This window comes from Procambarus clarkii, chromosome 81, assembly GCF_040958095.1.
Source record: "Procambarus clarkii isolate CNS0578487 chromosome 81, FALCON_Pclarkii_2.0, whole genome shotgun sequence".
Lineage (NCBI taxonomy): Eukaryota > Metazoa > Arthropoda > Malacostraca > Decapoda > Cambaridae > Procambarus > Procambarus clarkii.
In genome coordinates, this window is record NC_091230.1 from 21563262 (window position 1) to 21581605 (window position 18344).

At 38.5% G+C, this 18344-nt stretch overlaps 2 protein-coding genes across 2 annotated transcripts in view; both read right to left on the reverse strand.

Annotated features, from left to right (window-relative positions):
- Nucleotides 1-11418, reverse strand: part of LOC123772999 (cyclin-dependent kinase 9) — a 29565-nt gene extending 18147 nt beyond the window's left edge. The window contains exons 1-8 of the mRNA XM_045766457.2: nucleotides 11189-11418; nucleotides 9113-9194; nucleotides 8859-8949; nucleotides 5510-5676; nucleotides 4909-5024; nucleotides 3806-3944; nucleotides 2787-3009; nucleotides 2372-2618 (exon numbers count right to left, since the gene is read on the reverse strand). Coding sequence (XP_045622413.1) covers nucleotides 2372-2618; nucleotides 2787-3009; nucleotides 3806-3944; nucleotides 4909-5024; nucleotides 5510-5676; nucleotides 8859-8949; nucleotides 9113-9194; nucleotides 11189-11292 — 1169 coding nt within the window. The 5' untranslated portion in view covers nucleotides 11293-11418. The remainder of the gene's footprint in view (nucleotides 1-2371; nucleotides 2619-2786; nucleotides 3010-3805; nucleotides 3945-4908; nucleotides 5025-5509; nucleotides 5677-8858; nucleotides 8950-9112; nucleotides 9195-11188) is intronic.
- Nucleotides 11419-16123: 4705 nt separating this feature from the next.
- On the reverse strand, nucleotides 16124-17284 carry LOC123773097 (mitochondrial sorting homolog). Its single transcript, XM_045766587.2, has one exon. The coding sequence runs from the start codon at nucleotides 17282-17284 to the stop codon at nucleotides 16124-16126; it is 1161 nt and encodes a 386-aa protein (XP_045622543.1).
- Nucleotides 17285-18344: the final 1060 nt, after the last annotated feature.

Here is an 18344-nt window from a genome sequence, read left to right on the forward strand (position 1 = left end):
TTTATACTTCCAGATTACTAAAAATTTTGAACAAAATCAGAGAAGACACTTTACAAACTGCTACATACTAAAGACCAACCATTCCAACAAACAAAATCTACTTTCATATTTAATGTAATATAATACTGGTTTTAATAAATTATAATAGACAAGTTGGTTCATCAAAAATGTGAACAGAAAATTTTTACTAATTCCTATTTGTTAACAAAACTATTCATTGCTTTTTTCTTTTTCCCCCATGATGTACAGTAGCCTACCAGTTTCACTCGGTGTTACTTTATGCAGTCCGGTCCTACATTAGTAAAATAATTCAGCCAATTCTAAATATTACGTGTGGTAAATGTTACGGTCTGCAAGTTTGTGTGGCTGAGAGCAATCTGTACAACAGTAAGTATGGACACTGAATTTGAATTGAGCTAATAGCACAAGCAATAAAGTGACTCTGAAACTACTGCTTGATTAAAACAAAGCAAATGTTATCTGCCAATCATAAAACAAGTCAAGGATGTGGTAAAATAAAACTGATGCAATCAGACCCTTATCTGTTCAAGGTTTCCACATACAAATTTTAATGTAATTTTGCTGCAGTTTGATAATGGACCTGAAGCTTAATCCCCTACAGGCCACCAGCAGGAAATAAGGTGTAACTTCTCCACTGAATTTAAGCTGGAGATAAGCGAGCACATTGAGTAGGGAGGGAGCCAAACACCTATTCCTTGCCAATGTCACGTTAACAAGTCAACCATTCATACCATCGAAACTTTACACTGCTAAAAGCAAGTTTTACCAAATGCCCTGAAAAAAAATAGTTTTACATCCTGTAACAGTTGACCATCAACAAAATAAACTGGGCCGTGTTGATGGAGCTGTTCGGAGGCAAGATGAGATGATGTTGCCCCATGAGTTAGATCTAAATGTCAGAAATACCATGATTCAGTGACCATTATGAGTGTTATATGATTAACTGAATATATGAAACAAGCATTCTTTTTTCCTACAAAAAATTTAAACAAGTAAAATATGAGAACACAAGTAGACAAAACAACACTAATCACTGTTGGGAAAAACAAGGCAGAATTAATTTTTGTTACACTGTGCTAAAATGCACAAGTTTTTTGGTGAATATGCTTATGATATTCTATATACAGTACAGCATTAGGAACATGTATGGCCTGGCATCAAGTTACTTGAATAACTGATTTTTAATTATACTATAGAGTTTAATGATAATTTTTTTTTTGTAATTACAAATACTGTATTTTATTTTATATTTTTGTATATGGAAAGAGCTTTCCAATTTTCATATTAGAAATGGAAAGTAAATAGAGAAAAATAATTGATAACCTGTTTGCTTATTGTGTGTTTACTGTCTATCTTTCTCTCCTCCATGTGTTCTCCTGCTATCTTTCTCTTTCTATCTTTTGCTTCCCATTCCACTATCTCCCTCCCTTTCTCAGATCATGCAGTATAACGAACAGCTGAAAAAGCACCGTGGAGTTGAGGGGGGGTGGGGATTCAGACTTCATGGAATCCAGACTTCATGTTTGGCCTCTCAACATTCAGTGCATAATCAGACTAACAGGTATTCTATTTCATAGATACCTATATAGACTATATGTTTCCGGAACACCTTTGACCTGTTATTGTGTTCAATGGACCATGTGTCTTATTACGGAAAAAGAGATTCAAAAATTATTTTTTGATACAAAAACAATTCTCTTACCCCAGAAAAGTATGGGGCTGAAAGAGAAGTGGTGTAACCAATGGGTTAACCAATATGTGTGGAGTTTGTGTTTGCATGATGTGTTGAAGAATTGATCCCGTGTAAAACCGGTAGTCTACTGCATCAGTATTGTAGAGATATTTTTTTTTAGCACTACACCCAAAGGCTATCAAATCCTATTTATTTTGGTAAATAAATTCTTAAATGTTAATTTCCAATTATATACCTGCATGTATTCCTAAAATTACAAATAGACATTGAAGTTTTTACAATCAACAAATAAATGTTATCTATAAAATTACTAAAAATATTCTCAAAGTGTTCTCACTGGATATTACTAACCACATTAACACTATACAATATTCTCATTAAAAAATTTTCATATTTTAAAGCATTAGGATTCACTGGTTTAAAAGTTAATGCAAAATATAGTCTACTTCTCAACCCCTGAACACAGTGTATGCACTTTAGGATTTTTTTTTTCTTAAGTTACAAAACTTTTTTAACATTAATTTTCAATAAATACATCTGGAAAAAAAAAACAATCAGTGTATTACCACTGATAATTCAGTGTTCATCTAAAATATTCTCTCTGGACAAGAGGACATACTGGCTACACTGGAAGAAGCAGAAGGCCGATGACCTGACCTTCTAGAACCTCCCTGTTGAGACTGTCCCGATGGTTGTGATGCTTGGCTCTGCTGGGAGGAATGGCCTGCCTGTGACTGTTGTTGCGGTGGAGGCTGAGGCGGTAGCTGTGGTTGCTGCTGCTTCCCACGGCGAGGAGGAGCCAAGAACTCAAACATGCTGTGGGTGTGGTGTGACAACATCTTGCCCAGGTCACATGGTAGCGGGTCCATCCAAAAGAAGTCATGATTTAATGAAGAATCTGCATCTATGGAGAAAAAGTATATGTATTAAGTTTAATTTAAAAAATCATGTTTTAATTTATAAACAAAAATATACACCAAGTGAAAAACATTGAATTTGAAATCTATTCTAAATAAATTAAGAGTTTCTTCTGAATTAGTCTACTAAGCGATAAGTCAATTTTACTTCATACCCATTCTTTTGGAAGGATCCAGAGTTAACATCTTGTCTATAAGGTCACAGGCATGAGGGTCACGGACATAGGGCTTAAGCCTTTCCTTGACTTTTCTCTTGTGATTTTTGGCAAGTTCCATAGTAGAGAAAAGTGGTAGATTTTCCACTCCTGGCCAGACCTCAGGAGTTATTGAACCACAGAGCTGTGAAATGAGATTAAGCTGATGTTGCTCTGTGCTGCCCTGAAAGATGTATCAATCATTTAGTAAACATACGGTAGTTGTTTTCACTCCATGACGTAATGATTTTTATCATATGTATATGATACTGCATAATACCCAAATCTGTCCTGAGTGCAATGTAAATACAGTTATATTGATATCATAAAAATCTGTTACAAGGTCTCAGTTTCTTAGATTCCTTGCATCCTATTGAGAGCCTCACTTCCCTGTAGGCTTGGCTTCATATGTAATCTTTTCTAACACTCCAAACATATTAAGTTATCACTTCCTCCACGAATACATAGATTAAATTTTATGTGCAACAATATTCCTTTCTATTACTGTACAAAGCAGTATCAACTTTAAGCCCATAATACAGTTGATTCTCCACATGAACCCCTTTTCAATAGAAGCAAATACTGTATGATTCAATAAATAATTCTTTAAAGCAAGTTTTCTGGCATCAGAAAATACAGATGCAGCCTCGAATAACGAGGCTGCATCTGTATCTCTGACGAGACGAGTGAATTTAGTTTTTCTTAACTGTAATCCCTGTATGTTAAAAATATATCTTTTTTATGTGATTTTGGTATAACAAAATGTACAAATATTTTCTATAATCTGTTTTAAAACCTAGAATAGTAAACATTTAAAATCTCAATACAAAAGAAGAACTGTTCAGCAAATGAGATCTGATCAAAATTAATTAGTTGGAGAAAGATTATACATTGTATATGGTTACCTGCACTTTTGAATTGAAATGTTCATATTTTTCAATTTTTTCAAATTGACAACAATTTTAATACTGTAGCTATACCTGCATAATAGGTGTTCGTGTCCACATTTCTGCCATTATGCAACCTGCTCCCCAAAGATCAATAGGCGGCCCATAGTTCCTCTCTCCGAGTAGCAACTCTGGTGGACGATACCAGAGTGTAACAACACGATTTGTGTACCTGTCAAAGTTCACTTGAATGAAGATACAGTTAAACACCAGAGGAAGCTGCCTCCCAATTTATTTAATAATAACAACAAATCAAAGCCAATCAAGTTATAATCATAAGCCTGTGCATTACAAAACTTCTATTACAGAATCACTGAACTATTCTGAGCTCCAAAGTATGATGACACATGAACACCATACCTTCCTTTCACTTATTGAAAGGAAGGGATGACTACTTGTATATATATACAAGTAGCCCTACACAAGAACTGCTTTCACATACAGTTCTGTAATACAATAATAACTCAATATCATACAGAAAAACCTCACATTCATTTCACTGCATTGTTTAAATATATCTTAAAATTTGACAGTGCAGCACATGTTTTTATGTAATCAAATTCTTTGTTTGGAATGTACCCTACGTTTTCACATGAAAAATATGTGCATTACAAATCTACTTGTGGTGTAGTACAATACTCATAAATTTCAAAGTGAACAACATACATGGTTGACTTGCAAATTTACTTAATATATGTTCTTCAACACTCCAAGTAGACTTGTAATATGCTGGTTTTACGTCTATAGATGCAACCAAGCAATTTATGAAACCTTTCACGATTAACTCGTTATCTGAACCACAATGCTAATTAAATTGTGCAATTTATTTTTTTTTGTTTTATTTCTTTATTGACAAATACAATGGATTTTTGTATATAGTGAAGACTTTTTTTCAGTGGTGTATAATTTGAAAACTAAAAGTATTTATCTGTTCAATAAACTAGTCCCACAACATGGGGGAAAGAAAATAGGTAACTCCAGTCTATAAGCAAGGTACCTACACTATCACTAAAGATTTCAAGAAAGGAAATTAAACTAGCCTTAGAGAGAGAGAGGGAAAGAGAAACTAATTAATTAAATCACTGAATACTAATAACTCGCCAATAAAATAAAATACAAAATTCATATTTAATTACCTATTTGGCTGCCCATTTCTCTGAGAAAATGCTCGTGCAAGCCCAAAATCCGCTAATTTTAACGTTCCAGATTTTGTTATGAGTACATTTGCAGCCTTCATATCTCTGTGTAGAATCTGAAAACATAATGTGCATTAAATTTTCAAACAGTGGAAAAGATTATCTGGTAACATAACTGATGTTAAAACAATCAGTTGATTGTTTTAAGCATAGGCTAGACATATAGATAAAAAAATAACATATTTTAATTATTTTTTCAGAATAAACCAAGGTAAAATATATACTGTACTATATAATGTGTAAGGATTACATAAGGAGTACATAACAAATATTATTGATATGCTTAAGATAAAAAAAACTCAATACCCTCATTTTTCTTCAAAACAAATGGCTCTACTGTATAAAGCTTTTTCCAATAGAATAAACTAAGTACATGTATGGTAATATGTATCATTAACAAATTAATCTATGAAAATCATTACACAAACTACAGAATTACTTTGTAACACTCCTAGAACATCACCGGGCTAAGGTCAAGGTACAGTAGAAGCCAGCTTCAAGCCTTCTCTATAACTTTGAATAACAGAAGATTAGATCATACCTTACTACTGTGGATGTAGAAGAGGCCTTCAAGTAACTGTTGCATTACTTTCTTAATCTCTCCCAGACTAAACTTGACGTTATAGTTTGACAGTAAACCTGCCAAGTCGTGCTCACAGAAGTCAAACACCAGGTAAAAGGTTGAGCGCCATCGATTGTATGCAGATGCTGTACAAAAAATGCAAGTACTGCAACAAGGCTATATACTGTTATTGATCTCTTATTGTTAATATCTTAAACTTTATATAGATAATTTAATCAATAACATATATTCTTTGGCTTAGTACGCAATCTGTAAAAATATTCATATGGAAAATCCAACCCCCTGTAGTCCGCTTGTATCATTTTAAAATTCTGACCTGGAACTTCTCTTTTTAAAAGTCATATTCAATAGCCTCTGTTTAACGCAACAGTAAAATGTGTACTTGGATGAAAAAACGATTCTTCGCGGCAGGGGATCGTATTCCAGGGACCTGCCCGAAGCGCTACGCGTACTAGTGGCTGTACAAGAATGTAACAACTCTTGTATATATCTCAAAAAAAAAAAAAAAAAAAAAAAAAAGAAGATAAAAATGTCAAAGAATACAGAATTAGATATTTTTTGTGTTGCAGTCAATCATGCCAGGCATATCTCACAATACACTACAAACAATATTATGAAATACAGTACAGTATGTACAGTACTGTATTTTTAAAAATACAAATCTTGATCCTCTCATGACACATTTAAAATATTCTTATAAACACAATTATCCCACTCTCTCTCTCTCTGTTGAGGCAAGAGGATGTACAGTGGCATCATTGTTAAAATGGAACAGGTTGGTCTCAGTTAGTCTTAACAAAATATAATGTATGTGTATGTATAACTACCTATCATAATTACCTGAGTGTAATTACAGGATGAGAGTTATGCTTGTAGTGTTGTCGTCCCTATAATCTTTGTTATATGATGCTTTGAAACTACTGATGGTTTTGGCCTCCTCCACTTTCTCAATTATGTTGTTTCAACCATTTACAACTGTTTGCAAAAGAAAACTTTTGTCCTTTATATTTTCTTGGATCCCTTGTTTTCTTAGCTTGAATCCATGGTCTCATGTTCTTGAAGTTGCAGGTTCAAAAGTCTTGTCAATTGTTTATTCAATTCCTATCACTATTTTGTAAGTGGATATCATGTTGCCAGCTTTCCTTCTCTCTTCCAGCTTAGGCATATTTAACACCAGACTCTTCTCATTGCTGCACTCTATTTTTTTTTTGCTGTAAGCCATTAAGTAGCATGTCTTTGAACCCTTTCTAGTTTAATGAAGTGCTTTTTGTGATATAGACACCATACAACTGCTACATATTCCAGTTCAGGTGAACAATTTTTTAGTATTTTTCCATATATTTAAATGTGATTCTGAAGATTGCTAGAGTAGTGTAGGTTCTACTTGCAACACCTTTGATGGGGTTATCTTGAGATGATTTCGGGGCTTAGCGTCCCCGCGGCCCGGTCCTCGACCAGGCCTCCTTTGGATAGTTTCCCTGGTGATTCCCTGGTGCCAATCCAGAGCCACCTCTAGATTTCTCTTTGCCAGAGTTCTTTAGTAATATTTCACATAATATATAGGTTGCGTGTGGCCTGTTTTCCCATTCCACATTCCAGTATATAGCATATATTTATACTGAAAGCCATTTGCCATGTGTTGCTCCATTTACTTAATTTAACTAAGTCATTTTGAAGAGCATGCCAAGTATCCACCTTCTAGTATTTTATATTTAATTGTAATGCTAACTGGTGCATTCAACAGATCTTTAATGGTAAAAAGACTTCTTTAATCAACATAATAAAGTATTTTGTGTTTGTGTGCAGCATTTTTGTTAGACTCAGTAACTAGCACAATTAAAGTTAATTACAGTTCAGTATTTTTTTTTTTTTAAATTGACACTCAAACTACAAATTTATTATAAACTCAAGACTCTTTGTTAAATGTTGTAATTTGAAACTAAGAAAACTACAAAAGAATATGATTACAGTGGAACCTCTATTAACGAGTTTAATCCGTTCTGGCACCGAGCTCGTTACCTGGAAAACTCGTCTTTGGAAACAAATTTCCCCATTTAAAATAAAGGAAATAAATTTAATCCGTTCCACTCCCAAAAACATCCATACTTGTATGACTTTTTTTATGTAAATATAATACTGCACATGTAAATATAAATGTTTTGTTGTAGTGTTTTAATATTTACTTTACCTTATGAAGAGTAGTTGCTGGCTTGAGGGAGATGATGGAGAGGTGGGAAGGAGGAGAGGGGTTATGGTGTGGAAGGAGAATCCACCTCTGAGTCAGGCGGACTCTCTCTTCTTGGGAATTTCACCCAAATTTCATTTCAAATGTCACACAAGGATGCGTTAGACCAGCACCAAATAAAAAACTACGTTGATTACACTCGTTGTGTCAACAATATAATAGTCTTCCCACGAAGATACAATACAATGCCGTTTTCTCAAATAGGCAATGTGGTTATTAAAGAAAACGGAAATTTCATGGCAAACATGTATACAATCCCCAAGTCGATCGGATAAGAATTGGATTTTATAGAAATATTTGCTCAAATGACGCTTGAGCGCGGTGTTTGGGTGCATTCAATAGAAAAAAAGTGTGTTACGTTCAAGCGACATATACCTGCGAAAGTGATAACACTTTCATAAAGTGTTATCACAAAGTGATAAATTAATTAAACATTTTCACACACCGGGATGTCACTGCTTTATCAGGGCAGCTTTTCCAAGAATGTGTTCACCTTTTCAAACATTCCAAACACTTCCCTGATCTCAGTGGAAGAGGCAGCATCCTCCCTTACCTCCTCATTCCCTTACTAATGGTGTAAATTGTTGATGAGGACCTGCCATACTTCCTTGTGAGATCAATCACACAGACACCACACTCATGCTTTGCTATAATTTCCTTCTTTAAATCCACAGTAAGTGTGTCTTTCTTCCTCTTGACAACACTATCTTTAGCAAGCAGCTTCTTTGGAGACATCGTGTGTTACAAATTGTAGTCGCAAAACCACTAAAAACTCAAAGAAAAGCTCAAATAAATCCAGAGGGATGCTTGTCGTGTGAGATACAACAACAACACTGGCGTTGGAGGCGTCCGAGAATTTGCGAGAACCCGCGAGACGCTAGGAAGCGCCATGTGGTTTCACTCGTTAATAGAGGCGAGCTCGTCAATAGAGACAAATTTGCTGCGAGTGGCTTGCTCGTTACTGGAAAAACTCGTTAATAGAGCCACTCGTTAATAGAGGTTCCACTGTATTGCAAAACTTCATTTACTTTAAGATAAAATAATCAATGTTAAAAAACTCACGTTTTGTTCTACATATTTCATTTAATTTGACAACATTGTCATGTTTAAGTTGTTGTAGAATCTTGATTTCCCGAAGGGCAGTGATGGGGAACTGAAAAAATAATATCCTGTATTGATGTATGGCATCACAAATTTTGTTTACTAAATTTCTATACATGTTTTATTTTCATTCTTTAGTATACTATCATGTACAGTATGCACAGCATTTTTTCTCCGATAAATGTCTGATACATCAATTTTCATATAACACTTACCCCTTCTTTCTCGTTTTCCATTAGAACCTTCTTAAGAGCAACAACCTTCTTAGTTTTTTTATGACGTGCCTTAAAGACCTCACTGAAAAAATTAATATACCGTATACATTAGTAAAATTGTCACACACTTCTGTGGAAATAAACATTTAATTCACCTGGGCTCTAGGAGACTCAAACCCTGGACTGCACACGTGTGTGGCAGAAGCTATGAGTAGTCTTAATAAGGAGACTATGAGTATGACTCCACTCAGCTATGAGTAGTCTTAATAAGGAGACTATGAGTATGACTCCACTCAGCTATGAGTAGTCTTAATAAGGAGACTATGAGTATGACTCCACTCAGCTATGAGTAGTCTTAATAAAGAGAATATGAGTATGACTCCACTCAACTATGAGTAGTCTTAATAAGGAGACTATGAGTATGACTCCACTCAGCTATGAGTAGTCTTAATAAAGAAACATTCCAGAAGCAACTACTGCTGCTATGCTGGAATTTTCACTTTCCCTGACTGAAGCTCAGAGAAATTGGTGATCCACACCCGCGTCATATAAATTGTCACATACACATCCGTGGAAATAAACAAATTTCCACGGAAGTGGAAATAAAGTTGTTTATTTCCACGGAAGCGTGGATGACAATTTATATGACACTGGCCTGGATCACTAATTCCTCTGAGCTACAGTAGTAGTCAGAGAAAGTTGAAAATTCCAGCATGGCAGCAGTAGTTGCTTCTGGAATCTTTCTTTATTAAAACTACTCATAGCTGAGTGGATAGAGCTTCTGCCTCACACATGTGGGGTCCATGGTTCAAGTCTCCTAGAGCCCAGGTGAATGGGCTATCATATATTAGTCATATATAGAGTATATGACTACATATATATTTTAGAGCACACAGCAGTTAAAAAAAAACTATTTCCAACATCCCATTAATCATCTCTGCTACCAGAAGCTATATAAATTTTGGAAATGGTTAAAATGAACATAAAATTACTATTTAAGATATTAATATCCCTAGTACAATACTGATTTACTTTAGAGAGAATTATAAAGATTAATTCAAATGCTGATATTGGGTCAATGTTGCATAGTATTGACAGTCTATGCATTATATAAGTTGAGAATGCACTACAGTATTTGGTATGGTTAAGACTGTATTATATATCACAGGAAAGATTATTTACATTAATAAATTAGAAAAACTGTAGAGTTAGCCAGATTGTGAGGCCATGTGTTGTCCTAACAGTCACCTGATCCAAACTGTATGATCAGATGCCATGACCCAGACAGTCACTAGGTCCAAGATGTTGGACTGGCTGGCAGAGTCATGACAGTCACCTGATTCAAGCTGTAGGGTCAAAACCCATGTCCCTGATAGTCACTTGTGCAAGATGTTGGGTTGACTATCAAGGTCCTGACAATCACCAAGTCCAACCCAGATTGCTGATTATATTCCACTGCATTCTCAACATAATATAATTCACCTCAAGAATGAAATATAATTTATATTTTTGTCCAAATGATGTTAAATTGATACAGGTTCTAACATTCAAAGAATTTATTAAAATGCATTTTCATCCAGAATATATTATAAGTTCACAATTCTGAAATGATATTGTGACATTGCTATATATGTATATATATTGCACCTAATTGAGATGCAGTGAATGTACCTGCCTGAGGTGCACTGAATACTGTTATTATCATTGTTAGTATAACAAGAATGCAATGTGATCCAGTAAGGAGACAGTGTGACAGATGAAAACAGAGCCTTTTCTATGCACACAATCCAGTTTTGCTACACTGTTGGCATGATTGCAAAATCGTCTATATTATTGGCATGATTCAAGAAAATAAAATGTATCAGTGGCTTGATATTGTCCAGAAAATTGTTTAACATTTTGAAATGTAATTTAATACTCAGTTATGGGTACACAATTAAACCAGGAGCAAGGATTCAATGACATTTTGGGAATAATTCTCAAATTTCTATTTGCAAAAATGATTCAAGAAGTGTTTGAAAGTGTCCTTGTACACTACAACAAGTAGACTATAACATTAGAAGTATACAAGTTTACCCAAATGTTCCTTGGCCAATCTTGTCAAGTTTTTCGTATTTGCTGACTTCGTCACAGTAGGGAAAGTTCAAGTCCTCGTACATTTTTTCTCTATTTCCCATCATGTTGATGACCTTGGTGTTGACTTGCGTGTACAGTTTACATAAAGACTGGTCGCTGGAGTTTACTGCACACCAGAGTTTACTCTTCGTCAACACAACGCTCAGTTTAGTTTATTTACTCCTGACAAGCGTACCAACCCTACCCTCACAACTGTCAAACCTATTGACTTTCCAGGTGACGCGTATACAAAAATATAAGTAACATATAAATTATATAACAATTTCATTTAAAAAAGCATACCATAGAATATATAGAAGGTTCTTTTATATAATAAATGTTTAGTTCAATTCGTCTTCGTGGTTGGTATCCCCGACGCTATAAACACCGTCAAGACCCAGGGAGGCATATTTAATTTCTTCAAGGCGTTCATTTTCTTCCAACACAAATATTTCCGCGTGGAAATGAATTGTTACATATATATGTATTATTGTGTTAGCCTAAGTTGGGCTGTATATTTAAAATCTTTGTTTTCTAAATAGTTTATCGATCTTTCTAGAGTGGCTATTACATAGCCACGCAGAAAGTGCCTACGTGCGCTCCTATACAGCCTACTATTGTGGTCTATGGGGGAAAAGAGAATCTCCCCGCAGCTCATGTTAGGGGACACTGTATGCAAGGCCCCAACTGCGCGCAAAATGGGTCCCCCATTGCGCACAGAAGTGTTCCCAGACTGCACACAGAAGGGTCTCCAGACTGCGCACAGAAGGGTCTCCAGACTGCGCACAGAAGGGTCCCCAGACTGCGCACAGAAGGGTCTCTAGACTGCACACAGAAGGGTCCCCAGACTGCGCACAGAAGGGTCTCTAGACTGCACACAGAAGGGTCCCCAGACTGCGCACAGAAGGGTCCCCAGACTGCGCACAGAAGGGTCCCCAGACTGCGCACAGAAGGGTCCCCAGACTGCGCACAGAAGGGTCCCCAGACTGCCACAGATGCTCCGGACTTTCGCCCCTCCCCCTCCCTCCCCGTTAAAACTACAACCCATCTCCCGCAGAAACAAATTTGCTGACAAGCTTTAGCACAGTAGTCTTTATCCTCAGTTCACACTCGAGGGTCCTGGGTTCAGTCCTCGGGCACCCCAGAAAAGGTTGGGCACGTTACCTATCAACTGATGCCTCTCTTCACCTAACAGTAGAATAGGTACCCAGGAGTTACACATTTGTAACGGGATGTATTTTGGAGGTCAGCACAGATGGACTCTAAAGGGGCCTCAATAAGACTAGATGCAGGCTTCCTGTCCCCGACGACGTGAATTATTACACAGTATATTAGATATTAATCTATTTAGCTGTGCTGCATCAGCAATTACGATAGCACATCATTCTATTGGTCTATGCATTTTCCTGTGTAAATAGGATTGATTTATGTGATCAGTTACATTTATTCCAAGAAAAAACTAAGTATCCCGAACAATGTGAATGTGTAAATATGCTTGGAAACGTCGAACATAATAAAATATGCCATAAGTATATTAGATCTGTGCTTGTTTCATGCTCACATAGCCCATGCTACTTGCCCCGCTCCTGTGCCAGGTAAGTCCACTACGGGCTCACCATAGCCCGTGCTACTTGGAACTTATGTTCCGAGTAACTGAATCTAAAACAACATGTGCTTGTTTCGTTTGGCCTCTAACAACTCGTTCTTTAGCGGCCGCATCATAGAATTCTGGAAATGAACAGCAGTTCAAATCCAACGCGGAGTTCATTAACTGTTACTGTAATCGCACCTGGGAGACTTCTTCGCTTCCCCACCAAAAAATTTGAATTATTCCGTCAAGAATATTTTAAGATATTCTCATCTTTGACCCAAAGTTTGCTAGGACAGCCTATGGTAGACTAGGCTCATATCTCATGTATGATTAATCATCCCTGTGAGATGAGGATATTAGGTGAAACTAAGTGACAGCTAGGAACTCTTAGCCTATACTCTGGCAACCCTAGTTCGTCCATATGTAGGTTTACAGTGTACCACAGCTAATTATTAGCAATAAAACAAAAATCAAAACTCAGACCATTACTATCTGGCTTTTCACGTGGTTTACTATGCATGGCTTATTACATTGTGCACTTACTGTATATGACATTGAATGGTTTACATGGATTATATTTTACACGTTTTACTCCGTGGCTTATAATAAATGGTTTATTACATTATTTATTTTATGGTTTCCGACATGACTGTCTAACTGTTTTCTACGTGGTTTTCTGTAAGGTTTTCAACATGGCTTTGTGCAAGGTTTTCTGCAAGGTTTTCTACAAGGTTTCGAATAATATGTATTATATATGTTCTGCTATGTGGGTAACTACATGGCTTACTATATATCCTCTGGATCCATCCTCGCTATGCACCAAGGATTTCCTTCTCATGGCTTATGTTTACCCGACTGACCTGAGGGCCACTAACACCTTAGTGGCCTTGACAAGGACAGGAAGCTGGCGGCTTGTCGAAAGTCCTCCCCTCCCCCCATTTGCTTTGATGATATTTTCTAAGTATATTTTAAAACTCAACACAGTTTTACGGCTTCGGCTAGCCCTGCTGCCCGCCGAATATTTGAATTCGGCGGGCATATTCGAATAATATGTATTATATATGTTCTGCTATGTGGGTAACTACATGGCTTACTATATAAATAGTGCTTGCTACATTGTTAACTATGAAACAAAGCGTTTGCCCGAAACGCTATGCGTAATTAGTGGCTTCATTAGTATGTGTGTAACTCCTTGTCTCGACAGTTGTAAATTTCTTTCATGTTTTTTGTACACACATTCTTTTGAATAAACAAAAAAGTGAATTCAATTGAACTACATGGTTGGCACTGCCCAACCACTTGGGCTGGTTGGAAGCGATGGTCTTGCTTCGTGCAGGTCGGCGTTCAGTCCCCGACCGTCCAAGTGGTTGGGCACCATTCCTTCCTCCCCGTCCCATCCCAAAGCCTTATCCTGACTCCTTCCAAGTGCTATATAGTCGTAATGGCTTGGCGTTCTCCTTCCCTTCAAGATATTGTTGGCTACCGCGACTTTTTTCATGAGCTAGAGCTATACCGGCCGCTAACTAGAGACAGTGTTAGAGACTAAGTATATATTATCTCCGTTTATCACCGCTCGTTAACAAAACATCTTGCATCTTCATATAGTTGTCCAATTTTGTAATTTTGTGAACGTTGAGCTATCAGAATTATTTATCTGTGTTTAATAGAAAATGGCAAAGCTGATGCTTTACTTTGTACAGCTTTTTCTTAATTTTATGACACGAGCTAAAGTTAAACTTATACCCCACCATACAAGTGAAATGAACACGCCAAAGCCGTGATCTTGTATAAGAACGATGGTAACTTCGTGGTATAGGAAATGTATATGTTTATCTCTCAGAATGTTAGGCAATATGTTTATTGTTTGTGATGTGTGTCTATATATGTATGAACACGTTGTACTGAACGGGGTGAGAATAGCTTGAGCTACCTCATTCATCCCTTTGTGTGTATCTTACCTCAATAAACTTATTTCAATTTCAGTTTCACTTCGTGGTATGGTCTTGATGAATATACAGGAAGTTGTAAGCAGATATCTCTCGGTGGCACCCGGATTTCCGTTCGTCCGCCGTAGGATAATCACTTTCCTGTACACACAGAAATCACAATAGCGTGATATATCAAATGAACAAATCCACAAGGGCCGTGACTAGGGTTCGAATCTCTCATCATGGATCATCCCGGACGTAGGTTCGAACCCTCGTCACAGAAATCACAATAGCGTGATATATCAAATGAACAAATCCACAAGGGCCGTGACTAGGGTTCGAATCTCTCATCATGGATCATCCCGGACGTAGGTTCGAACCCTCGTCACAGAAATCACAATAGCGTGATATATCAAATGAACAAATCCACAAGGGCCGTGACTAGGGTTCGAATCTCTCATCATGGATCATCCCGGACGTAGGTTCGAACCCTCGTCACAGAAATCACAATAGCGTGATATATCAAATGAACAAATCCACAAGGGCCGTGACTAGGGTTCGAATCTCTCATCATGGATCATCCCGGACGTAGGTTCGAACCCTCGTCACGGCCCTTGTGGATTTGTTCACTTTCCTGTGCGGACTGAACCTGTCACTGTTATTTCACGTGTGAGTTGGATTATTGGTTTTCAGCCACGTTATGATTCTTTGTGTTATTGTACTGCTGACATATTTAAATAAATATTTTCTAGAAGGAAGGAAGGAAGGAAGGAAGGAAGGAAGGAAGGAAGGAAGGAAGGAATTATCAAGGGAAAGCGCCAAGCCATTACGACTATATAGCACTGGGAAGGGGTCAGGATAAGGATTTGGGATGGGACGGTGGCCCAACCACTTGGATGGTCGGGGATTGAACGCCGACCTTTTTTCTAGAAACTACAGTGAGTTGAAGTATATTTGATGGAAAATTTCCTTCTTGCAAAGCCAATAACAAATGTAAACCTCTAAACCGCCCAACTATTCATGTGCCGCCCGGGATTCGAACCCGGAAATCCCGATTTTGAGTCGAGAACGAACCCGATTGTACTATCAGGACATTAATTCTAACGTTCTTAACGTTAAAGATAAAAAAAATATAAATCTGAAAAATTTTCAAGAGTAAGAAATGGTAACCCGAAATGCTAACCCGTCATCCGGGCACTAACTCCGGCACCCGGGCACTAACTCAGTCACCCGGGCACTAACTCAGTCACCCGGGCACTAACTCAGTCACCCGGGCACTAACTCGGTCACCCGGGCACTAACTCGGTCACCCGGGCACTAACTCGGTCACCCGGGCACTAACTCAGTCACCCGGGCATCAAAACTGACCCGGCTTGATCACAAGTAGAGGTGATGGATGTTACTCTGGCGGTGGCGAGTAAGAGCCACGGCTGTGGTGAGGTCGGCCATGCTGATGAGCCGCGGCTCCTCGTTCTGTAAACGTTTGATCTGGCTGCTGGTGAGGTCCCCGGGCAAGTGTCTGGGGTCACCGTACAGGAGCTCCTCTAGGCCAGCGACAGCAGCAGAGCGCACTACCTCCTTCAGGTCGGCGCCCGTGAAGCCCTGCGTCATCTTGGCCAGCTCCTCGATGTCCACGTCGTCGTCCAGCTGGAGCCCTCGGAACAGGATGCCCAGGATCTGCAGCCGACCCTCCAGGTTGGGCTTGGGGATGTGAAACTGGAGGGAGAACCGACGTAGAATGGCGTGGTCGAGTGCGTCCTTCCTGTTACTGGCGGCGAGTATGAACACCATTGACTGGGAGTCCGTCTCCAGGCCGTCCCATCTAGACAGGAACACAGACTTAATGGTCAAGTCCGTGTTGTTGTCTATTTCGTTGCGAGTCCCCAAGAGAGCATCTACTTCGTCGATGAAGATGATACACGGCTGGATTTTGAACGCTAGATTGAAAATGGCGCCCGCCATCTTCTCACTCTCTCCCAACCACTTGCTTCTCAGTGTAGATAGGTCGACAGAGATGAAGTTGGCATTGACCTCGGCGGTGATGGCCTTGGCAATCAAGGTCTTGCCACACCCGGGGTCGCCGTGCAGGAGGATGCCCTTGGCGGGCATTATGAGAGGGTCCCGGCCGATGTAGCGGGCGTACAGCAAGGGCAGCACCAGCTGCTGCCAGATCCTATCCAGGGCTTCCTCACATCCGCCCACATCCTCCCAGGTAATCCCCAGCTTACCCCGGGGGATGAGCCAGGGGAGCACCTTCTTCTCGTAGCGGGTCAAACTCTCCACAGTTTCCCTTTTCACCCCGAGGTCTTGGGCAAGGGACTGCAAATTAGGGTCAGCGAAGTCGTCGAAGGGGCTCAAGTCAAAGTTTCCATTCTCCATCCATAAGGTGCCCATCTTGTAGGCGAGGAAGAACACGAAGATAATGCAGCCCTCGAACACTATCCGCACCACCACACCGACGGTAACCGCAACCAGCACTGCTACTAACAACGCAATCGCTAAGGATTTGCAAATAATTTTTAAAGCTTTAACTATCATTTTTCACTTTTATAAATTATAAATGTGTTTTAAATGTAAACGTATATATTTTTTTGCTTTACAACTGCCAACAGAACTAAGATGAGCTATTGTTGGCTGGATAGTGTCTGTAATACATAGAATAGACGGGATAATTATGGCAGGAGATTGTTGGGTCGAGACACTATATTCATTCTGGATAGTAACATATTGTGCATCCCATAATACTGAGATCCCTCCTAAACGTGAAGCAAACCCCCAGCTGTTGTCCAGTAGTGGTTATAATAGCTGTGTTAAGTATCCCTGAAGTATACCAATGTATACCACCAGCCTGGGCCGTTGTTATGTGCCACACTTCACCATGGCTCGGCCCTTATAGTTGTACATGAACTGCACTCTTGGCTTGTGTATATTGGAGTGTACAGGGCCACGCTCTAAACCTTAAAGCGTTAAAGGATGTAATAATAACGAGCCAACAAAAATTACCACCGTTATTATTCAACAAATATATTCACAAGGAATATATGTACATTATGTACACTACTCCCCACCTTTCTAAATGTACACTCTTATTCACATTCACAATCACTTATCCAGAGTGTCACATTGCGTTGAAAATAACTCTCATTACACACACACACATGCGATAGCGATTTCACAACAATACTAATCCCGAATGGAAGTTTATTGTGCACCCCATACTCATCTTGCACGGTTGTTTATTGTGCACCCCATACTCATCTTGCACGGTTGTTTATTGTGCACCCCATACTCATCTTGCACAGTTGTTTATTGTGCACCCCATACTCATCTTGCACAGTTGTTTATTGTGCACCCCATACTCATCTTGCACGGTTGTTTATTGTGCACCCCATACTCAGCCTGTGAGCGGTTGGTTGTGCACTCAATATTCATTTTGTCAATGGTTATTGTGGTGCCCGCGATCATCCCGAGACCAGTAGTTTATTGTTCACTTAATAGATATCATTTGAGCGGAAGTTAATTGTGTTCACTTAATAGATATAATTTGAGCGGAAATGAATTGTGCATTGTTAATAAGGTTCATCCTGTGAGTGGTAGT

What these genes read in the sequence shown, in the direction of transcription:
- LOC123773097 (XM_045766587.2), bottom strand. Translation starts at nt 17,284, where the DNA reads ATGATAGTTAAAGCTTTAAAAATTATTTGCAAATCCTTAGCGATTGCG.